Source organism: Eurytemora carolleeae, unplaced genomic scaffold, assembly GCF_000591075.1.
Source record: "Eurytemora carolleeae unplaced genomic scaffold, Eaff_2.0 scaffold966, whole genome shotgun sequence".
NCBI lineage: Eukaryota > Metazoa > Arthropoda > Copepoda > Calanoida > Temoridae > Eurytemora > Eurytemora carolleeae.
In genome coordinates this window covers 23049-45039 of record NW_019396856.1, presented here as the reverse complement: position 1 = coordinate 45039, position 21991 = coordinate 23049, and the positions used below count along the sequence as shown (strand labels likewise).

Below are 21991 nucleotides of genomic sequence, written 5' to 3'. Positions count from 1 at the left end.
TTTAATGTTAATTCCATAAGATACAAAAAATACAAAATTCACCTAAAACAAAAAAAAAATACTGCTACAATAAATATTTTTAAATCTTTTGACACATCTCGCCCTGGGTTTTTAGAATTCTACAGAGTTGGTAATAGGCCTAATTTTATCTAATTTAAAGGGAATGTAGGCCTAATTTTAACTGATATTCAATTTAAAAATTGAAAAAAGAGGCATGTCTGATTCCCAATGGTACCCTTGCCAACCGAATCTTCTCAATAATGTGGACGATAACGCCGTTTTTTAGCTTAAAAAAATGTAAGATTCTGTTAATTGCTCCAGTGCTACTAAATCAATTTTACAGAGAAACCACAAATGAAAATAAAGAATTCATAAAATCAATAATATGGATATTTAATTATTTTTTATTACACAACGCTTTTAGAAGTAACGTTATGAATCGGACACAGCACTTTATCAATGAAGGGTTATACTTTAAATTGCGCTTACAGTCCCTTTAAGTAACTGTCAAACGTTGTTATTGCCAACTGATGTCGTAGACTAAAGTCATTCTGTCAGATCAAATAGTAAAACTTTATAATAGCTAATGTTTAAACAATCAGGTTCCTTTTTTTCTGAAATGTAAAACTGAAATATACCCATAAAAAAGAGTTTAAATGCCTCCCTTTTTAAGAGAAAATATTTTGCCAAAAATTAAAAAACGTCCCTACTAGCAAAGATTCTACTATTAAAGTATAGTTTCCATGGAAACTGTGGAACAGAATGACGACTTTTAGACTTAAGTAAGGATTCTTAATAGTCCAATGAACATCAATTGTGCAGTTAACACAGGCCCTTTTTACAAAATAAGTTGATTATCAACCTACTGGTAAAACTATTTGCTTTATAACAACATCTACTATACTAAAGATTGCTTGAATGTCGTATTCATATTCCACAGCTTTAATTGCTCCCACCCAGCCCAAATAAATATTTTTATTACATTCTTATGCACTTTTATTGCAGATTTAAGATCCGATTTTGAGCGCTCAATTTGCAATAAACATATAAATGATTAAGATTTCAGATGTGTATCTTTTGTAATTACACATTAATTCTTTTCATCGTTGAAATACATTTGATATTGACTTGAAGGTAATTTTGAAAATTCATCGACGATTTACAGAAGTTCTTGAACAAGATTTTACATCTTTGAAACAAAATTCGACAATATCTCCCTAGTCTTTGCTGTAATGATCCACAAATCTCAATCTAGAAAAGCTTTGAGTCATGAAGTAAACCCCCCGCCCCTCACCCCGTACGCTTGATTAAAAAAGTCTAAGGATTATGTTTCATTTACAAAACTTTTAATTAAATTAAGGCGTGAACTTTTTATAGATTAAAAAAAGCTAAAACCCAGCCAAAACAAATTTAAAATGTATTCCAGGCTTTAGTTTTCTTCAATAGATTGATGAATTCTGTAAATGTGTTGGAAAATTGGAAATTCATATTAAAAACACATTTACATCAAAAGTTCTAAAATTTATATTATAACATAAGTACTTCTTAGCTTTTTCTTTGTAAAAGCTGTTTTTAGTATCTCAATCAAATCTAATTTTACTATTAATATTCTATATAGTTAATGATATTTAAGTTCTTGTATTTGATTAGATAATTTATTCTATATGTTCCTGATATCTACAGGATACAGGATACTACTCTCATATTCTCATATATCCTACTTAAATATGCTAATTCATATTCATAACAATACTGCATCTGTTAAATACAAGAAATCTGAAATATTCAAACAATTTTATTTTAAATATCTTAAAGTGGGAAATCATTTTTAAGCAAAGAAAAAAAGAAATAAAAAATTAAACGTTCTGGAAAAAATCTAGATTTTTTTAGGAAAATTAATGTTACATTTTTTTAAAATTCATTTATCTTTTATCTGTTTCTTCACTGCAAATATTCAAATCTATTTCAAATCATGAATTTAGGATTGTCAAAAGTTCACATAAATCCAACGTCACTAATATTGTTGCAAATGTTTACGCGCGTAGATCCATACGCACGCTATGGTTCGTGGATGCGCCACGACTGAGAGAATAGGCCTTTAATGCACGTTGAATCCCGGTTCATCTTCATCATAGACAGAGGTGCGTTTTCAGAGGGGATAGGGGGGGATGAGGGAAGCTATGGGATTAAAGATTGAAGAGGGGAGGATATTCATTAAGGGGGTTTTAATTTGAATGGAGTTAAGATTGAGGGAAGGGGGAGTTTTTTTCAGGAGTTTAATATTAAGGGGGATTTAAATTGACAGCTAAGTGGAGGGCGGTGCAGGAGTTCAACAGTACCGGAAGGGGGGGGGGTCCTCATGCAGTTTTTAAGATATGAATTTTTTGGGGGTTAGGGGTTCAATTTAGCACTTCAGGGGGCTCCATAAGTTATAAGTTAAAGATAAGTAAGACTCAAAACAGGATATTTCACGAATACACAAAGAATGATTTGGCCTATTAGGGTCTGTATTAAAAACAGCATTATTTTGCAACGGTTCGAGTTTATGTAATTGACTTCATGAAATTTGCAAACCCAGTTCTGTTTATCATCATTTACTTCAGAATCTTCCTAATTGCATAAGATGATAAAACGTGTAAACAAACCCTAATATATAATGTTTAATGTTTTGACAAGTAATCAAGTTTTACAAGTTTTGTCTTACATCGAACATGAATAATTGTAGATTGCATTAAGTGAATCATCAGTTGGTATATTGCAATCATAGTGTTTTTTTTACCAAGTGTTGAAAAACATTTTTTACTATAATCTTTATCTAAGCTAAAGTGAAATCTCATGCTTTTAGTCATAACTTCTCTTATTGAGGAGGTGTTGAGAAGAACAAAATTAATTTATTTAAAAATTATAATATTTGATTGGGTAAACATACTTTTTTCATGTTTTATTATCATAACTAGATAAGCTACGAGGTCACAAAGTCGTACCAGTTATGTCTCATTAATTCTTTTTAACTTTTAACTTCTTTTTTGTCTAGTTCGGAGTGCTATATATATTCGACTTGTCTAGTTCGGAGTGCTATATATTCGACTTGTCTAGTTCGGAGTGCTATATATTCGACTTGTCTAGTTCGGAGTGCTATATATTCGACTTGTCTAGTTCGGAGTGCTATATATTCGACTTGTCTAGTTCGGAATGCTATATATTGGACTTGTCTAGTTCGGAGTGCTATATATATTCGACTTGTCTGTATGTTTATTAGTTAATCCACGTTAAATCAATTAAACTCGTAATAACCATGAACAGTTTTTTGGCAGGTCAAAAGAGGAAAAATTGTTTCTAAAAATTTTGATTTTTAAATATCTTTGAGTCCGTTTTACTTATATTTTGCAAACCACACAAATAAGATTTATTTCTAAGATTAACGAATGTGGAATCCACCGACCTATACAAATTGTAAATGATCTTGTTAGTGTACAACAAGGATCAATACTTGGACCGGAGATAAACTGCTGACCCTAGTTTTATGAGAACACGTAATCTGATTAGAACTATTCTCATTCGTAAGTATATAGGGCGCAGTTTAGCTAACAGTAACACTGCTATACATCAAGCAGGGGCTTATACAGCGTTTATTCTAGAGGGTGCAGTGGAGGGGCTGCAGTTACATAAGTTATACAAACATATAAATAATGGCAAAAAAAGAAACATCTGGAGAAAAGAGCATTGCCCCCCCCCCCATCACCACATTACCCGATCTTTTCTAATTCAAAAGATGCGCTGAGATTGAACATTTTTTTAAAGCCTGTTTAATGCTTAGTTTGTAGAACCATGACATGTTTTTTATCTCAATTGAATGAAAAATGTGAAAAAAATGTTATGTAATTTTGCTGTCTTGTATCAAAGATCTCACAACTTGCCTGAAATTGAATAATCGACAGTGTTAAGGAAATTTAGTTTGACATTAGAAAAATATTCAGGTTTTACTTATAATGCTAGAGTTAAGACTATTTGTATTTATTTTCCTGACCAGCATATGTTTGTAAAAAGTAGAGGGAGTGACAGCAATTATCAAAAGTGTCAAAAAAAGGAATTTCCCAAATGCCTGGGTATCTGGCAAATTTCTCAAATACCTACAGATATTTAATGGTGGTACATTTTTAAGATTTTGGAAATTTCTCAAATGACTGGAAATTTCCCAGATACGCAGGCATTTGGGGAATTCCCCAAATACCCAGATATTTGAGAAATTTCCCAAATGCCTGGGTATCTTGGAAATTTCCCAAATGCCTGTGTATACCACCCTCAAATACCTATTGATATTTGGGGAATTTCCCAAATGCCTGGTATCTCGGAAATTTGCCAAATTCCCGGGTATCTGGGAAATTTCCAAATGTCTAGGTTTTCGGGAAATCCTCCAAATGTCCAGTCATTTGAGAAATTTCCAAAATCTTTAAAATATACCAACCTCAAATACCTAAAGGAATTTGGGAAATTTCCCAAATGCCTATTTAAAAAAAAATATAAATGCTGTTGTTTCATGAAAAAGTAAGGTATTTTAACATGGTTCGTCAGATAACTGACATAAACGGTTTGATAATCTAAAAGCACATAATCTAGCTATGCTGACCCAATTAGCCATTAGCCAAACGTAATTTCTTTAACTCCCTTCTAATGTTCCACTTCAAATTGCTTCTCGAAAATGAATCAAGAGAGGATCAATTTTTTTTCTATGCCTTCAATTCCTATATAATTTCGTTCCCTTAATTTTTACATCAAATGCGTTTTCTGAATAAAAAATACCGTATACAGTAAAGTAAGTAAATACACTTAAAAGATGTTCTTTGAAAAAAATTGTGTGTAAAATATTTAGCTTTTTTGATTTATTTCAATTTTTTACATCAAATCTACTTCAAATCCATCTTCTTCTTTCCAAGAGAAGAACAACACCTAAATAATACATTTATGGAAACATTTTTTTTATATCTTGTCGAAATTTTTACTTATTATTATTTGAATTTTTTTTTTAAATCACGAACGAATTTACTGATCGTATAATTTTAACAACTTTCACAATGTAATCTACATAATATAAGAATGTTTAAAAAAACATTTTAAAAAAATCTTTTGCCCGGTCAACTTTTTAAGCTGGGAGTTATAGATTTGCAACCATCATAATAACAATACTAATAATCAAAATTTAAATTTAAAAAAATTTATTACCACCAACAAAGATACCAAATCCTAGAATAAGAAGAGGAAGATACGCACTTCTTAACTATAAAATGCAACCAAAAATATAGTAAATAGTTTACTAAAAAGCGTTTTCCCTACAATTATGTTGTCAAAAGCAATTTTAAAACATTTTTTTGTGAATGGATTATACATTTTTGATTTAGATACTTTAGAACAGTAAGAACTAATGTCAAAGCTTTCAATTTGAGCTTTTTCGATAAATGCAGCTGTTTCATTTATTTTTAAATTAGATGAAAAATGTCCACTTAGGAAAATATTTTTTTTTTCAGGAGCCTTTTGTTTTAAATTTAACTGATTTTGTAATAAAAAGGGCATCATAATAATTTCAAAATATGCAATTCAATTATATTTAAAACTATTTTCTATTCAAAAGTAGATTTTAAAAGACGACTTAATTTCAAGACATTCTCCATTCAGTGGCATATCCGATTCACAACGGTATAAAATATAAATGCGCTTCTATAAAGGAGCCATAATTAAATTATTTTAGTTTTTTTACTTTGAAAATGTTAAGTTTCTCGTTCATCCATTTTATTTACAAAGGTTTAAATTGGATAACAATGTTTTGACGGATATTGTTTTTAAACATTCAAGTCGTTTATCTTTAAAAGTGCTCCATAAGAATGCAGGTTTTTTATTAAATGACAAAATTGTTGTTTTTTCGATAAGTTTGCTTTTATTACATTATGCAACATTTTTTATCAGTTCCAGTTTGATCCATATTTTGCGTAATGTAAAAGAATCAAACTTAAAATAGCGCATGCAATTTTGAAAAAGAACGGATGTAAAGCTTTTAGAGCCTTATAATTGTCAAAAACGACGCCCATCGATACCTGCATCGGTTTTAACTCATCCTCCTTAAAATTTGTTGGAAAACTGGTTCGAACTGCTTTCTGTTGTACGTCACTATAGGGTTAATTTCATCATTAATTCTTTGATCAAATTAAACATAAAAATTTGTAATTCTAGTAATTCTATATTTTTTTTATTTTTTTAATATTTTGGTTTGCTCTTTGAAAAAGAAATTCATTCGTGGTTTTCTACAACTGTAAAAAGCAAGAAAACGGCCTAAATGGGTTGCATTAAAAAACTGGAAAAGTATAAGAAAAAATATAAACCCATGCACCATTATCATTTTTAACGATTTTATTCATTTTAATGATTTGAATTCCTGAAATCCGACCAGAGCTTCTCAACCAATCCGCAGGCGACAAGCTGATTAATCGTCCTAAAAGATTTTTCTTTTTTTAGAAACTAATAATAAAATTATAATGAAAGTGATCAATAATTTGTGTACGCATGACCAATTAAGGATTGAGAATTAATTAATGAGTAGGTTCACTTTAAACCCAAGTTCAATCGTAGTTGAAGCTGACAAGTTCTCCGTAAATTTGAAAGTCTGTGAAAAAATATCTGATTTTTAAATCCCTTTGTCTTTGTAACCAGATGTCGCAGATCTTGTATATTTCAAATGAATTCAGTTAGGTCAAATAGTTTGAAATATGAAAGGTCTACACCATCAGGTTGCAAAGATGGATTAGAAAATCATTAAAGTTATAAACTTTACATTACGAGGTCCTGTTTATGAAATGCTTATAAGTCAAGGCAACTTCGTTGATAGATAACTTTTCCAAAGATTTATGTCGGCTCTACCATGTTTAGTGAAACACCCTGTACCTTGCAGATCAGTTGCGACTCATCATAAGTTCCTTGTTCAATTAACTTTATCTTATTCATAAAGAGCTTGAGTACTCTCCTTAAACTCTTGTTTTCCAATCTTTATATCTTTGCAATCTGATGTTACTAACTATTAGACATTACGAACTATGAATTTTACTAGATTCTACCCAAAGATTTAAATAACCATGCACCTTAATGGGGCATACACGTAAATATCCAAATGTTACCTCTAGGTGGCATAAATGTAGAAAATTAGAACTTAAGGCGAATGTTCTGTTCCTTTGCCTTTTTTGAAGGATTAATTGTAAAACATAAAAAGTTTACCAGTCAAAGTACGGTTTCAAAATTGACCCTTTAGCTACTAGGAATGCTGTAGGATAGCTGTCAGCTATCTGTTGGCTGTTATGAGCAGGCCAGGGGGGATGCTCATATTTCGGCTGGAATAGGACACCATTGTACTCTCCTAAGCAAAATATTCTATTAAATATCTAAATTGATTCAGCTGATATTTATGATGGAACAGGTAATATTCATGATCAGTTGATATTCATAAGCAGTTGATATGTTTATACCTGGGTTGTCATTCTTTAGTACGGTACCAATAGTGCCCACTACATTTGCTACAGTTGTCTGCCTACGATTTTTTATAGAAAACAAGTTTAAATTTTTTTAAATATTTTACAGACTTCATCTCTTCCGAAAACTTATTAAGTAAAACTTGAAATGTAAATATAAAATTAATTATTGTGAAGAAAAAAAAGAAACTTAATTCAGCTTAATTTTAGAAATGAAGTCAATTAAATTAAATCATAAACACTTTATGTAGATAAAACAGTTAAGTAAAACCCTTTTAAGGAAGGACTATCCGATTTACAACGGTACCCTTGAAACCTTTGATCACAAATGTTGAAAATAATGTCGTTTTAAGTTAGAAAAGTGTTTGGTTTTGTTTACTTTGTAGAAAACCCACAATTGAAAATAATCAGTTTTTAAAAACAAAACATGAAAACCTAAATTATACACGATAAGACTAATCTTAATCTTTTGAGGGACAGTGTGATTCTTTTTAAAAATATCCTTTATAGTATTTAATTTCAGGTCTTTTAATAAAAGATCTTTGTTCTCAAAAGTTATCTGACCTCATATCTGCTCTTTTAAGAATCTCTGCTCGGACTGGATCCAAATATTCGGATGTTTCCATCGGTATAGTGCTGAACATGTACACAGGGATATTCCTGAACAGTAAACAATATATTCCATCGGTATAGTGCTGAACATGTAGACAGGAATATTCCTGAACAATATATTCCATTGGTATTGTGCTGAACAGGGATATTCCTGAACATTACATTCCATTGGTATTGTGCTAAATATGTACACAGGGATATTCCTTAACAATATATTCCATCGGTATAGTGCTGAACATGTACACAGGGATATTCCTGAACAGTAAACAATATATTCCATCGGTATAGTGCTGAACATGTAGACAGGAATATTCCTGAACAGTAAACAATATATTCCATCGGTATAGTGCTGAACATGTACACAGGGATATTCCTGAACAGTAAACAATATATTCCATCGGTATAGTGCTGAACATGTAGACAGGAATATTCCTGAACAGTAAACAATATATTCCATCGGTATAGTGCTGAACATGTACACAGGGATATTCCTGAACAGTAAACAATATATTCCATTGGTATTGTGCTGAACATGTAGACAGGAATATTCCTGAACATTAAACAATATATTCCATTGGTATTGTGCTGAACATGTACACAGGGATATTCCTGAACAATATATTCCATTGTTATTGTGCTGAACAGGGATATTCCTGAACAATATATTCCATTGGTATTGTGCTGAACATGTACACAGGGATATTCCTGAACAATTTATTCCATTGGTACCTTTCCATTGGAAACCTAAACCGTAAATTCACGTTGGTTCAAACATAAAATGACAATTTAATTCCTCTTCAAATGTTTTCTTACGGTCATCTTCCCATTTTTCGCCATTAAATTTCGCTATATTTTCATTAGAAACTCAATACTATTACCAAGAAGCTGGAAATGTAAAACGAATAATTTGATGTAAAATGGCAAACATTACTTTGTAAATCAAGTATGGCTAACTTTAAATCGATAATAATTACAAAATGAATAAGCCATAGAATAGTTGTCAGCAAGGGTTGTCACAATCCTTAAAACGAAATACGATAAAAATACTATATATATCAGTCTAGAAAATGTCTCTTTTTGTGATTCAAAAATTGTAAATGTAATCTTCACGAAACTAGTTTAAAATAATTAAAAAAAATTTAAAAATGTTTAATTCAGAATTGTTGATTATATTAAAATTCTGCTACCCTGTATGTTTGCAACCTGTAGCACGTTAGCCCTTAAACAAAAACTGTTTTAATGAAATAAATATTTAAATTAGAAAAAAAAATGCTATTATAGGATCACAATCTTATAGCTCTGGTGTTCCTGAGCGCGAGAATGTTCAAAACTCTTTGTCTGTTGTTAAAAAAAAATCTCAGTGAATTACGAAAGTTTCATTACTTTGAACTCGTGATTCCAATGACAATCAATTATAGTGTAATTTTGCGCGGAATTGTGAAATTTCTTGCAAAAATTTATCAAAATATGCAAATTTATTTTTTTGCTATAAGACAACCATCTAGAGTTAGTTTAATCCAATACAGCCGTGCATAACTAACTAAATAATTTGGTCTGTTTATAATTAATTATTGAAGAGATGTAGTTTTACTGAATGCATAATAAGTAGTTGAACCAGTCAAATCCGGATAATCTTCTTCTTTATCATTAATAAATTTTGACCTCTTTAATATATATCGCAATTCATAAGTTCTCACCTATCTAATATCTCCTGCATGGTTTGGATTGGTTTCTCAGGAATCTGTTGAATCATACTCGCAAGCAACATACTTGTATAAAACCTGGAACAGTTATTTTTTTAAATGGACTGTTCTGCTAATTTTAAGCAACATTTTTACAGTTATATCATAATTTAGAACGGCACCTTCCTAACTTATAAGAATTCTCTTTTAATTGTGGTTTCTCTTTACTAAACTTACTTTTTTAATTTTAGCGACAAAAAATAAAATTTATTTATTTTCTACGATTTTTATCTTATTTTTACTTTAGAATCCAGCACGCAATTCTTTAAATGGAAGATACTTCAACTTGAAATTAGTTTAACAGTCTCTAAAAGCATCTTAAACGAATTATTTTTTGTTTACCAAGTCAAACTTGCCACCCAGAGGACCACCATGGTTTCTTTTACAATCTTCCAGGTCCTGTGAAATAAAAACTAAAACAAAAAACAAATGTAAAATTTTAATATCCTTTTACATATTTAGAAATACTCCTCAGAAGGCAGTGAGAGGTTTCTTGATACATTTTCCCCCAGAATCGGGTAGAAATTGTACCAAATCCCTAGCAATAACTCTAATTCCCAGGAATTTGACACTGATAATTACTGGGGGGGAAAAACTGGAAAAATTGATTAGAAATACCTTTTTAAAGCATTTCCTTTCATTTTTCAGTCGTCTTACTTCTAAAAATGTAATGCTCCTGCTCCTCCCACAAATATGACAGCAGGAGGAGAGAGAACTTTTAAATATTGCCTCTTTGAAGAATTCAAGAAAATAAGAGAGAAACATGACGCGAGAGTAGGGCAACTTCTTACATGTCTAAATTACCAGGCTTCTTAAATTCTTGCAATCTCTCTCTTCCTCTCTCTTCATTAGTACGTGTGTTTTAAATAAAGTGTTTCAAGAATAAAACAGATATTGTATGTCTCCATTTTTAACTTTAGGTAGTTTTCTAGGGGTCCAAAACTCCATAAGTTTTACTCGTTTTTTTTAAAATATTTATATAAAAAGAAAATCTTTTTTTAAGTTTCACAATACAAAAAAATCTTGCAAAACAGTATAGTACAGTAGAGCCCATGTATAAAATTTTAGAATAGGAATACAAAACTTAAACAATCTTATGTGTATTAGATTAGATTACAATTATTTCATTGGAATTTTTAAAATCATGAATTAAATCTAATTGTCGTCTTCCTTTATACAGTTTTATGGGTCCTACCTATGTACCTTAGTCCCTGCACAGTTTCTCCTCCCATGATAATAGATTTTAAATGTTCACTCAAACTGTCTAGTTTTAGACTCAGCCTTTTATCTGAACCTGCTTATACAATCATAATAAGTTAATAACATATGAATAATTGGTAGTTTTTTTATTTGCCAAACTAAAAACCATGGATATTCAAGAATAAAAACTTTTGCCATAGATAATTTTTTCAAACATATGCTAATTTGCATTTGTGTGAAACTTAACACGTTTGCCTTAATGGTTCCATTTGCTATGATTTATTTTAATTTTTTCTATTTTAATTAAATGACTGCAGACGTAATTTCAGGTAACCTTAAACTTAAGCTATCATGTCCAATTCAAAACGGTACTCTCAAAAGTTTTATCTGATTAAGAATGACAACACTTTTTGAAATTTAATTATTTTCAATTTAGGTTACATAGTATATATCTAGATTCTTATGCAAGGAAAGTTATTTCAGAGGTGTAAGCATTTTGTGTACTGCAGTGCAGTGTACCGTCTTTTTGAGGAAAAGTAAAAACAAGACGGATGTCACAGCCTGACATGGAATTAATTTTCACAAAAAAATAATCTATGAAATATTCTGGGCAGAGAAAACTATTATGTGAAGTATCAAAATTATCAAAATAAAATGCTTTTAACCTCCTCGGATACCAGACGAACACTGATGCATCTATTCTTGTTTACAAATTCCGCCCAAAGAGAACTGGCTTCAATATGTACGCAGAGTTTACGCGACCGCAATTAACTTTCCTTGCATTAGTACCTTGGTATATATCAATGAATTGTGGATTTAAGTATAAAAATATATAAAAAATTATTAATTCAAATATCTGGAATTAATATGGCAAAATTTTCTATTATAGCAATTGTAAATTAAGGCAAGACAAAAAAAGCTTATGGCTTTTGCAAACCTTAAAACAATCGACATTTAATAAATTATTCCACTTTTAATTTCAACAGGGCAGGTTTCTAAAATTCAAAAAGAAAGAATGAAAACATTTAACCCGAAATTATAGTTTAATGTTTTAATACATTTTTGTATGTTAACCTGTAGCAGTTTCTAGTATCATATCCACGAGAATAATTAAACACATAGTGGAGATGAAACCCAACCAGGAGTAGGACTAAATAATTAAACGTAATGTTTAGGTGAAACTTGAACAGATGGAGGACTGAATAATGTGCAATAATTAAACACATAGTGGAGATGAAATCCAACAAGAAGTAGGACTAAATTATTTACCCCATTGTTGAGATGAAACCCAACAAGGAATAAGACTAAATAATTAAACCTATTGTTGACAGTGTGTATCCGAACCTCGATCAGAGGAAGGGTGTCAGCAGAGCTTTCTAAGCCTTTTGAGAGAAAGGGCGGCGGGCGCTATGTGCGTTGTACTTGTATAGAAGTCTAGATAGCAAGGACAACTGAGTGGAAAGCGTGACTAATCCCGAACAAGATATAGTAATAAAGATGAATACAGAAGAAATACAGAAACTCAAAACATCAGGGATGAAGTACACGCTGATACAGGTTTTAAGGGGGAACAGAGCCTTCAATAGACTTTAAATCAAATACCATAAACTGGTTTTTCACCCTTCTCAAAAAGGAAACTGGATTACTCATGGCAGACCTCTGACAATGATAGGCAAAAGACACACTCCTCATGGTTTAAAGCGATGGGACAGCATGCTTAGCGGGTTAATTTTTCTTTAAAAAATCTGTCCACGTGGGAATACACGTTTAAAGTGAGGACTATGGTATATCCAGGGAGTAAGGACAGAGACAGAATTGAAAGAATTTTAACGCGGATCAAACATGGTTGGTTCCACTTGAAATTATAACCAGTGTTTCAAGATTTAGCAGAATAATGGTATTTTTTGTTAAACTTTTTTTTCGAATTGTCGTTTAACATTTTAATTTTTGTATGCGCGAACATTAAATAAATTTAGGATACGTTAAAATAAGTATCTTTCTACATTTTTAAGAAAAAAATTTACTTTATTTTTAAATATGCTATGATGTAATATGATTTTTTTAAATAGAAAAAAATAGCCTACCTGGAGGGGAAGAATAACCCACCAGAAACTAGTAGATGCTTCAGGTTTCCTTGTACTAAACACCCATTCCCTGAAAATTAAGAAAACTCACCTCGATAATCAATTTTTCATGTCTAAACATAAAAATGAATAAAATGCTTTAAATGAAAACTATGTGCTATGTAGATATTTTTTGTCTGTTTTGATTTAGATTTATACACGTTTATATCAATCTTTTTTGAAAGTTATAAAAAATTATAAATTGTAAAAACCGTTTGGATTTTATGATACCTGAAGGTTACAGTGCTTGTATAGTCAATCGCCTGGTTTCTGTCCTGACGTTGCCCAAATGATATTCCAGAAACATCAGCTCTAAGAATACATCAGTATTGGAATTTGATGCAACTTTTCAAAGAATCTTTATTCTATACTGGCTCCACTTTTGGGCCATTACTAATACGACTTTATGACCTTGTAACTACTCTAGTTTTGATTTTACATAGAAGCAAATTTGTTTGGTAACATATATGAAATTTAGAACTCATTTGTTCTCTTCAATAGCTGCTCATTGAGAGGAGTTTACATTCCAGAATGATTGTCGCCTTTTTGCTTTCGTTAATAGAAAACAATCTGAATTAGTGCTGCCAATCCTCTTTCTTTTCATTAGAAATATATATCCAAAAACTACTTGTTGTTGTTGCTATTAAGATATGATTGATTATCCCTCGGACAATATAAAAATTTGATTAAAAATATAACCACACAGCAAAAATATGTTTTCTTAAATGGTGAGCAAAGTTTTTCTAAACATCGGAGATCAGTATGGAAGGTCGGCTTTCAAAATTCATCAAAACGCATTGATTTTGGTAATTCAATTTTAGAAGTTGTGCCTCCATTTGCTAGTTTTATTTTATTTAAAAACTGTCTTTAATTCAATGCCAAACATTTTTCTGAAAAAAAAACAGTGTTTGTCTGGGTTTTACCGTATTTTTACGTTTTTGAATTCAGTGTTTTAAGACGAATATAAACCCTATTTTATTAGTATGTATTTTAAATATTTTTTCTTTCAGTTGTAAAGTAATCTTCACAAAAGCATAAAATTTCTTTTTATTATATTAATTATGGTTGGGAAGTTTACCGTCCGAAAACAATGTCTCCAACTATTCCAACCCAGGTACCATTCAGTTTCATCATCTGCAGAGCCACTTCTCTTTGACAAACTAACTTAACGAAAAGAAAAATGATACGATGAGACTTTGAAATGTCCAATGAAAATGAAATTGCTTAGTGTAAAAAGACCCATTTCATTTAATATTTTGTTTGCTTTTAAACATTATCAACTACACATTCCTATTACACAGTTAATGTATCCTGTATATGCTAAGAAAGGAATTTTAGCTGGTAAATGTTAGGTTGTCCAAATAATTATGACAGATGGAAGAAAGAAAAAAAAAGAAAATTTGTCTGAATTGGGCTAAAAAAAGATGTTGTTGTAACATCCAAACACTTTTTGCTTTTACACCTTTTTCGGATAATTTTGGAGAAACAAATCGTGCCAGCATCTAAGAATGTTTAATATTGGACAAGAAATACAAATTTAGTGCGCTGTATTCTAACAGATTCTTCTAGAGAACAATCTTCCAGTAACATTTTTAAACTGCACAAACAAACCGAAGAAAAATATTTGGCAAAATTAAACTTAAAGGTCTAGATTAAATTTAGTTTTGTGTTCACTAAAATAAAAAAATATCAACATAAAATTTTAAAAATAATCTTTAAAAAAACAGAAGTTCTTAAATTTTACCTTTCCGACCTCTACCCCCTCAAGGTTGTTCTTCAGTGTGAAAATATCGAATCCCCATCTTTTAGCAATTATTTTTAATATTCCTAAATTATATTGAATATTCCTAAATTATATTTAATTTAATATTACCAACCTATTTCTAGATTTACCTACCAATATTTAGCTATCATGTTTAGTTTAGGCCAGCTAGTTTCCTTTAATATTACCAACCTATCTCTAGATTTACCTACCAATATTTACTTGTACCATGTTTAGTGTAAGCCAGCTAGTTTACCTAAATATTACCAACATATTTCTAGATTTACCTACCAATATTAACCTGTATCATGTTTAGTATAAGCCAGCTAGTTTACCTAAACATTACCAACCTATCTCAAAATTTACCTACCAATATTTACCTGTATGAAAAACTGGAAATCCCGGTATAAGAAGTTCAAAAACATTTGTTGGAGAACTAACTGAAAATTACCAACCAAGTAAAATTTACAAGGCAAGGAGGATAAAGTGGCATAAAAGAGGCGCAATAAATTGCTGTAATATTTTGTTAAGTAAAAATAAAGGGGAAATCATTATTTTTACATCAAATAATTTATTATTTACAATTGTGGTTTACTATAAAGTAATTTTCAATTAATTCAACTTTAACAAAGAAAAGGAAATAAATTAAGACAGAAATACGACAATACCTTCCTCGTCCCGACAAAAGGTTGAAGAGTACTGTTCTAAATGTTATTGTTATTCACTTGAAATTCCGTGAACAGTATCTTTAATTGATCATTTTTTGTTGATATTTTTCCTTTAAGTGTTACATTCTTCAAATCTCGTCCACAGTATCTATTTTCATCAAGTAACCATTTGTTCTGAATATATATATATATATATATATATATATATATATATATATATTTCAGATCTAAAAATCCATAATTTATCATAATATTATCATAATAAGTATTATTGTTATTTAATAAAATTTTTATCATATCTATTATTATTAACCTTAAATTTGTCAAATGATTCTAAAATTTAACAAATTTATCCTGCAAAAAAAAAACTTACTGAGTTGTAGCTCCATCCATTTATTACTCGTAACTTTTTAATTTTCTCCTTTTTACACGTCATGCTGACTTTTAGAACATCCTTAAATTAGAGAACATTTAAAATACTTCTTTAATAAACAATATACAAAATTTGAAGTGACCCTCATTAACTTAAATCATGCCCGATTTACAAATCCATCACTAAAAATCTTTAACTGGTCTAGAATGAATAAAATAATACAGAGAAAGAAAGTTCCAACAGTGCTTATGTTATAATGATAAACGTTTAGTAATTCTCCCTGTGCCGAGCGCAAATATCAATTAAAGAAACCATTTCCAACATACTATTAAACATGACGGGAACTAGACATAACACTATATACTTTATTTTAAAATCAAAACTGGAAGCAGTCATTTATTTATAACAAAAACCTATACCATTTTCGAAAAACAATTTAAAGTTTTACATTTTCCCACGTAGGTCATGAATTCGAATCTTAGACGCGTTTTGGATCCAACAAACAACACAACCCATATTCTAAAAATATGTTTCCACATTTTACTTTTAAATACGAAGAGAAAAGATGACATTAAGTTTTCTCCATCTTTAATATAAAATTTTCCGCATTTTTCTGTTCAATTTAATTTTCAAAACAATGTGATGTTAATGTCAGACATTTTTTTACTCCTCGGCCTAAATTGAAATATATTAACAGTTAAAAAAGATAACTTTGCACAGTTGGCCCATATACCTGACACTCAGTGTCAAGTCTAGACCAAATCACGGTTTGGAACTTTCTTCCCTTGTATTATTATCCATATTTTTGGTAAAATTTTTAATTTTTAATTATAGTTCAGAGTGACTTGCGGATTTTTGATAAAGAAGCAATGGAGGAAATGTTAGACTTAAACTTTGCAAGCTGGAAAAAATGACGGTATCTTCTATCTTATGGCTCAGATAAAGATACGCAAATTAAGACTCCAGTGAGCCACCGAAAATTAAAACAATAATTAATTTAAAATTCATTAAACTATTGTCGATGAACAATATAAACGAGCAACAGTTAGCATTCATAGAATTCAAACAAACTATAGAATAAATGGGAAATCAATGTCGTCTTTTTCTTATTTTATTTTAAAATTGCTAAGGATTTCGTAATTTGCAATTGTTCCATCTTATATCTCTAAATATGTTCACTGAAAGGTCAATTCTTTTAAATAAGTTCAGTAGCAAATTACAATTTCTCACTGACCACAATTTCAATGTTGTTTTGGTTCTTACTGTATGATTGCCGCTCGTTTTTTTAGAATAGTTTTCAATTTTCCGTTTTTCTCCCATTTGTTTTCCTACCTTAGTTTTGTAGAGATGGAGAATTGGAACAAGATAAAATCTCTCTCCTATTTTATTAAAAAATAAAAATCTATAAAAAATTGTTGTGTTTGCATAATCTCCTATATTCATAACGTTTACCCCTCCCAAAAATCTCTAAAGAAGGGTAAGAAAATTAGACTTAACTCTAGAGTAAACCTCTTTTTTTGATCAGTTTCCGTTTTTTTTTCACAGTAACTTACGATATTTTTTGTAACTTAAAATTAGTTTTCTGTTTTAAATTTTGCAAAATGTATATCAGTGGGATATTTAAACAATCTAAGGTGTAGTTGATGTTTTTAAACAAGCTGTAGTTGAAAAATTCTGTTTTGTGACTTTAGAATATTTAAAGATCATAATTTGAGTCTACACGTCGCCCTTCTATGTATGCCCCTCTTTATAAACTTGTTTATAGTTCAACGTTCTACAGGGTTACCCAGAAAGAATTAGACTGTAAAGACGACGTAAAACTATATAAATTTGACCATTCCGAGATAAAATCAAGTCTTCTGCCTGCATAAATATAAGGAAACAGGACACTATAGGATATTATAAATTACGTACAGTCGTCTCTGAAGTCTCATCCTTTTTGGGTTTCAACGAATATAATATAGTCTTGAATTGTGATCTACAGGGTGTCCCAATAAACATGGGAAGAAAACGACGACTTCTACATTGTCTTTGCTACTAGCGGGATTATTTCAGGGTTGGAAAAAACCGAGGTTTTTTTAAAAAAACAGCCCAGTCGGTTTATTGGGTTTTATTTGGTTTTATTGGGTTTTATTGGGTTTTTCAATTTTACAGTAGTTAAAGCCTACTAAAACTTACTAATTCGTTTAAAAAAAAGACTATTAAAGTAATAGGTGAAACTAGTAGTCAAGAAAAATAATAATATTTTGTAATGCGTACGTTATAATCATACAGTGAAACCCTTAATAACGAATACATCGGAGAATTTATCAAATGTCGTCATGACAATTTTTCAATGAGTTTTATACTATATTACGTAAATTTCAGTATTTGCAAAAATAAATAAAGAGCCATGAATATGCGGGAACAGTTTTAAAGAGTTCCATATAATCATTTAATTAAAAAACTAAATATCTTCAACATTTCATTATTAGAAAGTGAAGAATACGACATTTGATGAGTTCTTTCGATGTATTCGTTATTAAGGGTTTCACTGTATACAAATTTTCTTTTAATTTAGTAATTTTTCCTCCCTTCTTCATGTGGGGTATGCTGCAATTGTTAAATATTTTAGTTCTAGGAATCTCAGAGTAAGTTTGGTTTATTTTATCACTTGGAATGATACATATTTCTGAAAAATAGGGACAACTCAGACTAGTTGGTAATAACTTTGTGCTCAAGAAGGAAGACCACTGTTAGATACTGAAATATTGTGCTCACTTACATGAGAATAATCAGAATGATATATACTTTGGAGAAAAAAACGCAGCGGGAGCGGTTGAACCAGCGGTTGAGATCTAGCCTAGACTCTACGCAGTTCAGAATAAGAAATGCATCTTTTTTGCTCAAATTTAAAATTTGTTCAGCCGCTAACTTTTTTGATTTCAACCGCTGTTTTAGATTTTTCAGCAACTTTTTAACTTTCAACCGCTGATTAAAAGATTTTTTTTAGCAACTTTTTGCTTTCAACCACTGACAAAAAAGTTTTCTAGAAAGTTTTTTCAACGCCTGGTTTAAATCTAGTTTTTTTGGTTTTAAAAATGTTAAGCCGTTTATTTTTGGCTTCAACTGCTGGGTTTCCCAGCTAACATTAAATCTTCGCCAGAGTTGGTTTTCCGCCGTCGTAAATGCGATGCCCTTTTTTTCTTTTTAAATGGAGGGTCATTTGAAATTACGCTTACAGTCCCTTTAAGTAATTCCTTGAATATTTCAACAGATCTGCAGCATCCTTATTTATTATTTAATCAGATTTGGTTTAATATTCTTTTATCCAGAAAAAAGTTTTAATTATTTACCTAAATTATGTCTACAGTTCTCTTTAAGGAGAGCAGGGTAAACTTTCTTCAGCAGAATTAATTTTTAAATTTTGCAAATTATTATTTGATAAAATGTTAACCCCTTGCCATAGAGCAGTACATCTATATATATAAAGTATAGTAGTCTGTGTTTGTTTGTTGGTTTTGATGTCCTATCATAACTCATGGACCCCTGGACCGATTTGCCCCAAATTTGTTTAGGGAACTTGAAATAACCAGGGGAATATTCTTATCCTGGTTTAAAACTTCTAAGTTGAGTGGATTGACTTTTATAGGGAAAACTCCAGGCAACGACAGGTTCCCAATCTAGTGCTTCATTATATAGTAATCTCTATTTGCCTGTTTTTTGAATTTCCTATCATAACTNATTTTTCTGCAACTTTTTGCTTACAACCATTTTCAGATAATTCAGCAACTTTTTTGCTTTCAACCGCTGGTTTTAAGATTTGTTAGCAACTTTTTAACTTTCAACCGCTAATGTTAAGATTTTTCAGCAACTTTTTTGCTTTCAACTGGCGTTTTTAAATTGTTCAACAACTTTTCTCTTTCAACCGCTGTGTTCAAGATTTTAACATCTTTTAAATTCAAACTATTGGAAAACAGTTTTTCTTAAAAAGAATTTTGTATTCAACCGCTTGGTTTAAAACTAAGATTTTGTTGCTTTAATAGCTGGTTTAAATATTTTTAGTACAAAATTTATTTCATTCTAAAAAAACAATCCAACTCTCTTAAAAAAAAATTAAATAAAGCATGCACCTTAACAAGTACTTTCATAAACATTTTATTGTTGGGAAATAAACTTAGAAGAAAATGAATAAACAAATATATCACACAACTCTTTCGTAGAATAATAAATAAGCCTGGGCCTTGAGAACCTTCTCCTCTGTAACTTCGCTGACAACAGAATCTGAAACGTGGAACCATCGCTGAGGCTGGTTCACACTGTCATCCTCCACCTCTGTCGACTGAGCTTTGTTTGAGGATTGCTGCTGGAGCTCCCATTGGAATCTTGATATATCCTCTACCCTGCTTAGTGGCGTAGAGAAGAAGTCTGACATGTTTCTTTCTGATGTGTTTGCTGGACGCACCTTAGAAAAAAATATAAATAAAGATAAGATCTCCAACTTAATTTTCTAATTCTAATAACTTTGCAACTTGGTATCATATAACTTTAGTATTAAAGTTGGGAATTCTGCTAGACCAAAACCAGAAGGTTAAAAAAATGAGGATTGGAAAATAAAGTTTGAATGCTTTGTAAAAAATCTAAGTTTCTTTTAATAAAAAAGTCTCCAAAATGTTACTTAAATAAAATTTTATCTAATTTTCGTTTGATTTGATTTATATATGAAGTCGGAAAATATTGGATTCATTTCCTTGTAGGTCAGTTGTCAAGTCATAAGTTAATTTTGTACCTTGACAAAGGCTGTATAGTGGCCACCCTCTATTGTTCCGGAATGTTGCACGACACCGTACAATCTGTATAACACCTAAAAAAATATATACAGCTCATCACATATACAATGTACATGCACAAAACGTTCAAGTTTTGGAACAAATATTTATGTACTAACTGTACCATTCCTGAACACATATTCACCCATTATTGACGAGATGGTCAATTTTGATCGTAACATTAGTACGTATCAAAAAGAATTTTTTGTCTCGTCACAAATTATTATGAATAACTCTTCATTTTTTGACAACATTATTGACTATGTATTTTTGCAAGTTATCTTTTAGTTATCCTATTTAAACTTTTTAATGCTATTGCGAAATGTTCGAAATCCAGATTATTTTTGTAAAAAAAGATTGTAGAAAATATTATCATCTGTAGATATATAAGTGACCTACTTTTTTTTGGTGTGGAAGCATGTTGGGAAGGGAAATAGCAGTACTGGAGCAGAAGGGAGCAAGGTCCAGCATTTCAGGGAATTCGACATGCTTGGTTTGTTTAACAAATCCTCTTAAGGTCTGAACAAATCGGTTTATGTGAATGGTCAGGATCATAGGAGGACAGAATATAAGCGATTGCTTAGATGCAGTAGAATAAGCAATATTAGTCGCATTTTCTTCGCTATCATCACTTCTGTCTTCTGAAGACCTGAATAAAATAATTTTAAATAAATATGCCTACTCGTGCAAAGAATAATTTTTATAACTTATGTTGATTTTGATCCAAATCTTGTATTAATACCAAAAAAAAGATTAAAGGTAAATGACAACAATTAGGAGATTAATTAAAAGGAAATATAGCAATGGGACAGAATAAACAGTCGTTTACATAAGCATCCCGAAAATTTATACTGTACCTAAGTTTTGTACAAGATTCACATGCCCATTTGTTTACCCCTGTTAAAAGCTCAGACTGCGTGAACTGGTTTAAACAGGAATTCAAGGAGCAATTTCTGCCTGCGCTCCTAACGTACCTTAAAAATAATTTTGCTATTTTAAATAAAGATGCTACATGTAAGCTGTTTTTTTTAAAATGTTTGTTTATCAGGATTTTTATTTATTTTATATTTAAGGGAGTTTCATTGTAAATTACCTTTCATTTAAAGAGGCGTATGCCCGTTTAAAATTATTTAAATTTGTATTATATTTACGTTTTCCTAACTTGAAAAGTGTTAAATTATGACAATTGTTTCTT

General features: G+C 30.5%; 2 protein-coding genes across 2 annotated transcripts; both read right to left on the bottom strand.

Annotated features, from left to right (window-relative positions):
- Nucleotides 1-4865: 4865 nt before the first annotated feature.
- Nucleotides 4866-17363, bottom strand: LOC111709433 (uncharacterized). The gene is made up of 19 exons (XM_023483094.1): nucleotides 17321-17363; nucleotides 15989-16069; nucleotides 15726-15789; nucleotides 15328-15387; nucleotides 14930-15012; nucleotides 14264-14349; nucleotides 13417-13497; nucleotides 13147-13216; nucleotides 12137-12212; nucleotides 11066-11156; nucleotides 10205-10261; nucleotides 9818-9901; nucleotides 8073-8168; nucleotides 7506-7567; nucleotides 7258-7396; nucleotides 6425-6481; nucleotides 6087-6159; nucleotides 5221-5275; nucleotides 4866-4947 (listed from the first exon to the last, which is right to left on the bottom strand). The coding sequence occupies exons 2-19, from the start codon at nucleotides 16049-16051 to the stop codon at nucleotides 4910-4912; spliced, it is 1335 nt and encodes a 444-aa protein (XP_023338862.1). The 5' UTR covers nucleotides 16052-16069; nucleotides 17321-17363; the 3' UTR covers nucleotides 4866-4909.
- Nucleotides 17364-20109: 2746 nt separating this feature from the next.
- On the bottom strand, nucleotides 20110-21819 carry LOC111709435 (ubiquitin carboxyl-terminal hydrolase 16). Its single transcript, XM_023483095.1, has 4 exons — nucleotides 21654-21819; nucleotides 21196-21445; nucleotides 20757-20831; nucleotides 20110-20432 (listed from the first exon to the last, which is right to left on the bottom strand). Exons 2-4 carry the CDS (start codon nucleotides 21349-21351, stop codon nucleotides 20172-20174), a joined length of 492 nt encoding a protein of 163 aa, XP_023338863.1. The 5' UTR covers nucleotides 21352-21445; nucleotides 21654-21819; the 3' UTR covers nucleotides 20110-20171.
- Between the last annotated feature and the right edge of the window lie 172 nt (nucleotides 21820-21991).

Bases quoted from the DNA above. Each gene is read 5' to 3' on its own strand.
- LOC111709433 (XM_023483094.1), bottom strand. From the start codon at position 16,051: ATGACGTGTAAAAAGGAGAAAATTAAAAAGTTACGAGTAATAAATGGA. The intron at 15,013-15,327 runs GTAAATATTGGT...AATATAATTTAG, and splicing joins ATTTCCAGTTTTTCATACAG to GAATATTAAAAATAATTGCT. The intron at 13,217-13,416 runs GTATCATAAAAT...CTTAATTTTCAG, and splicing joins ACAAGCACTGTAACCTTCAG to GGAATGGGTGTTTAGTACAA.
- LOC111709435 (XM_023483095.1), bottom strand. From the start codon at position 21,351: ATGATCCTGACCATTCACATAAACCGATTTGTTCAGACCTTAAGAGGA. The intron at 20,832-21,195 runs GTAGGTCACTTA...ATATTTTTTTAG, and splicing joins TGCTTCCACACCAAAAAAAA to GTGTTATACAGATTGTACGG. The intron at 20,433-20,756 runs GTACAAAATTAA...TTTTTTTCTAAG, and splicing joins ACTATACAGCCTTTGTCAAG to GTGCGTCCAGCAAACACATC.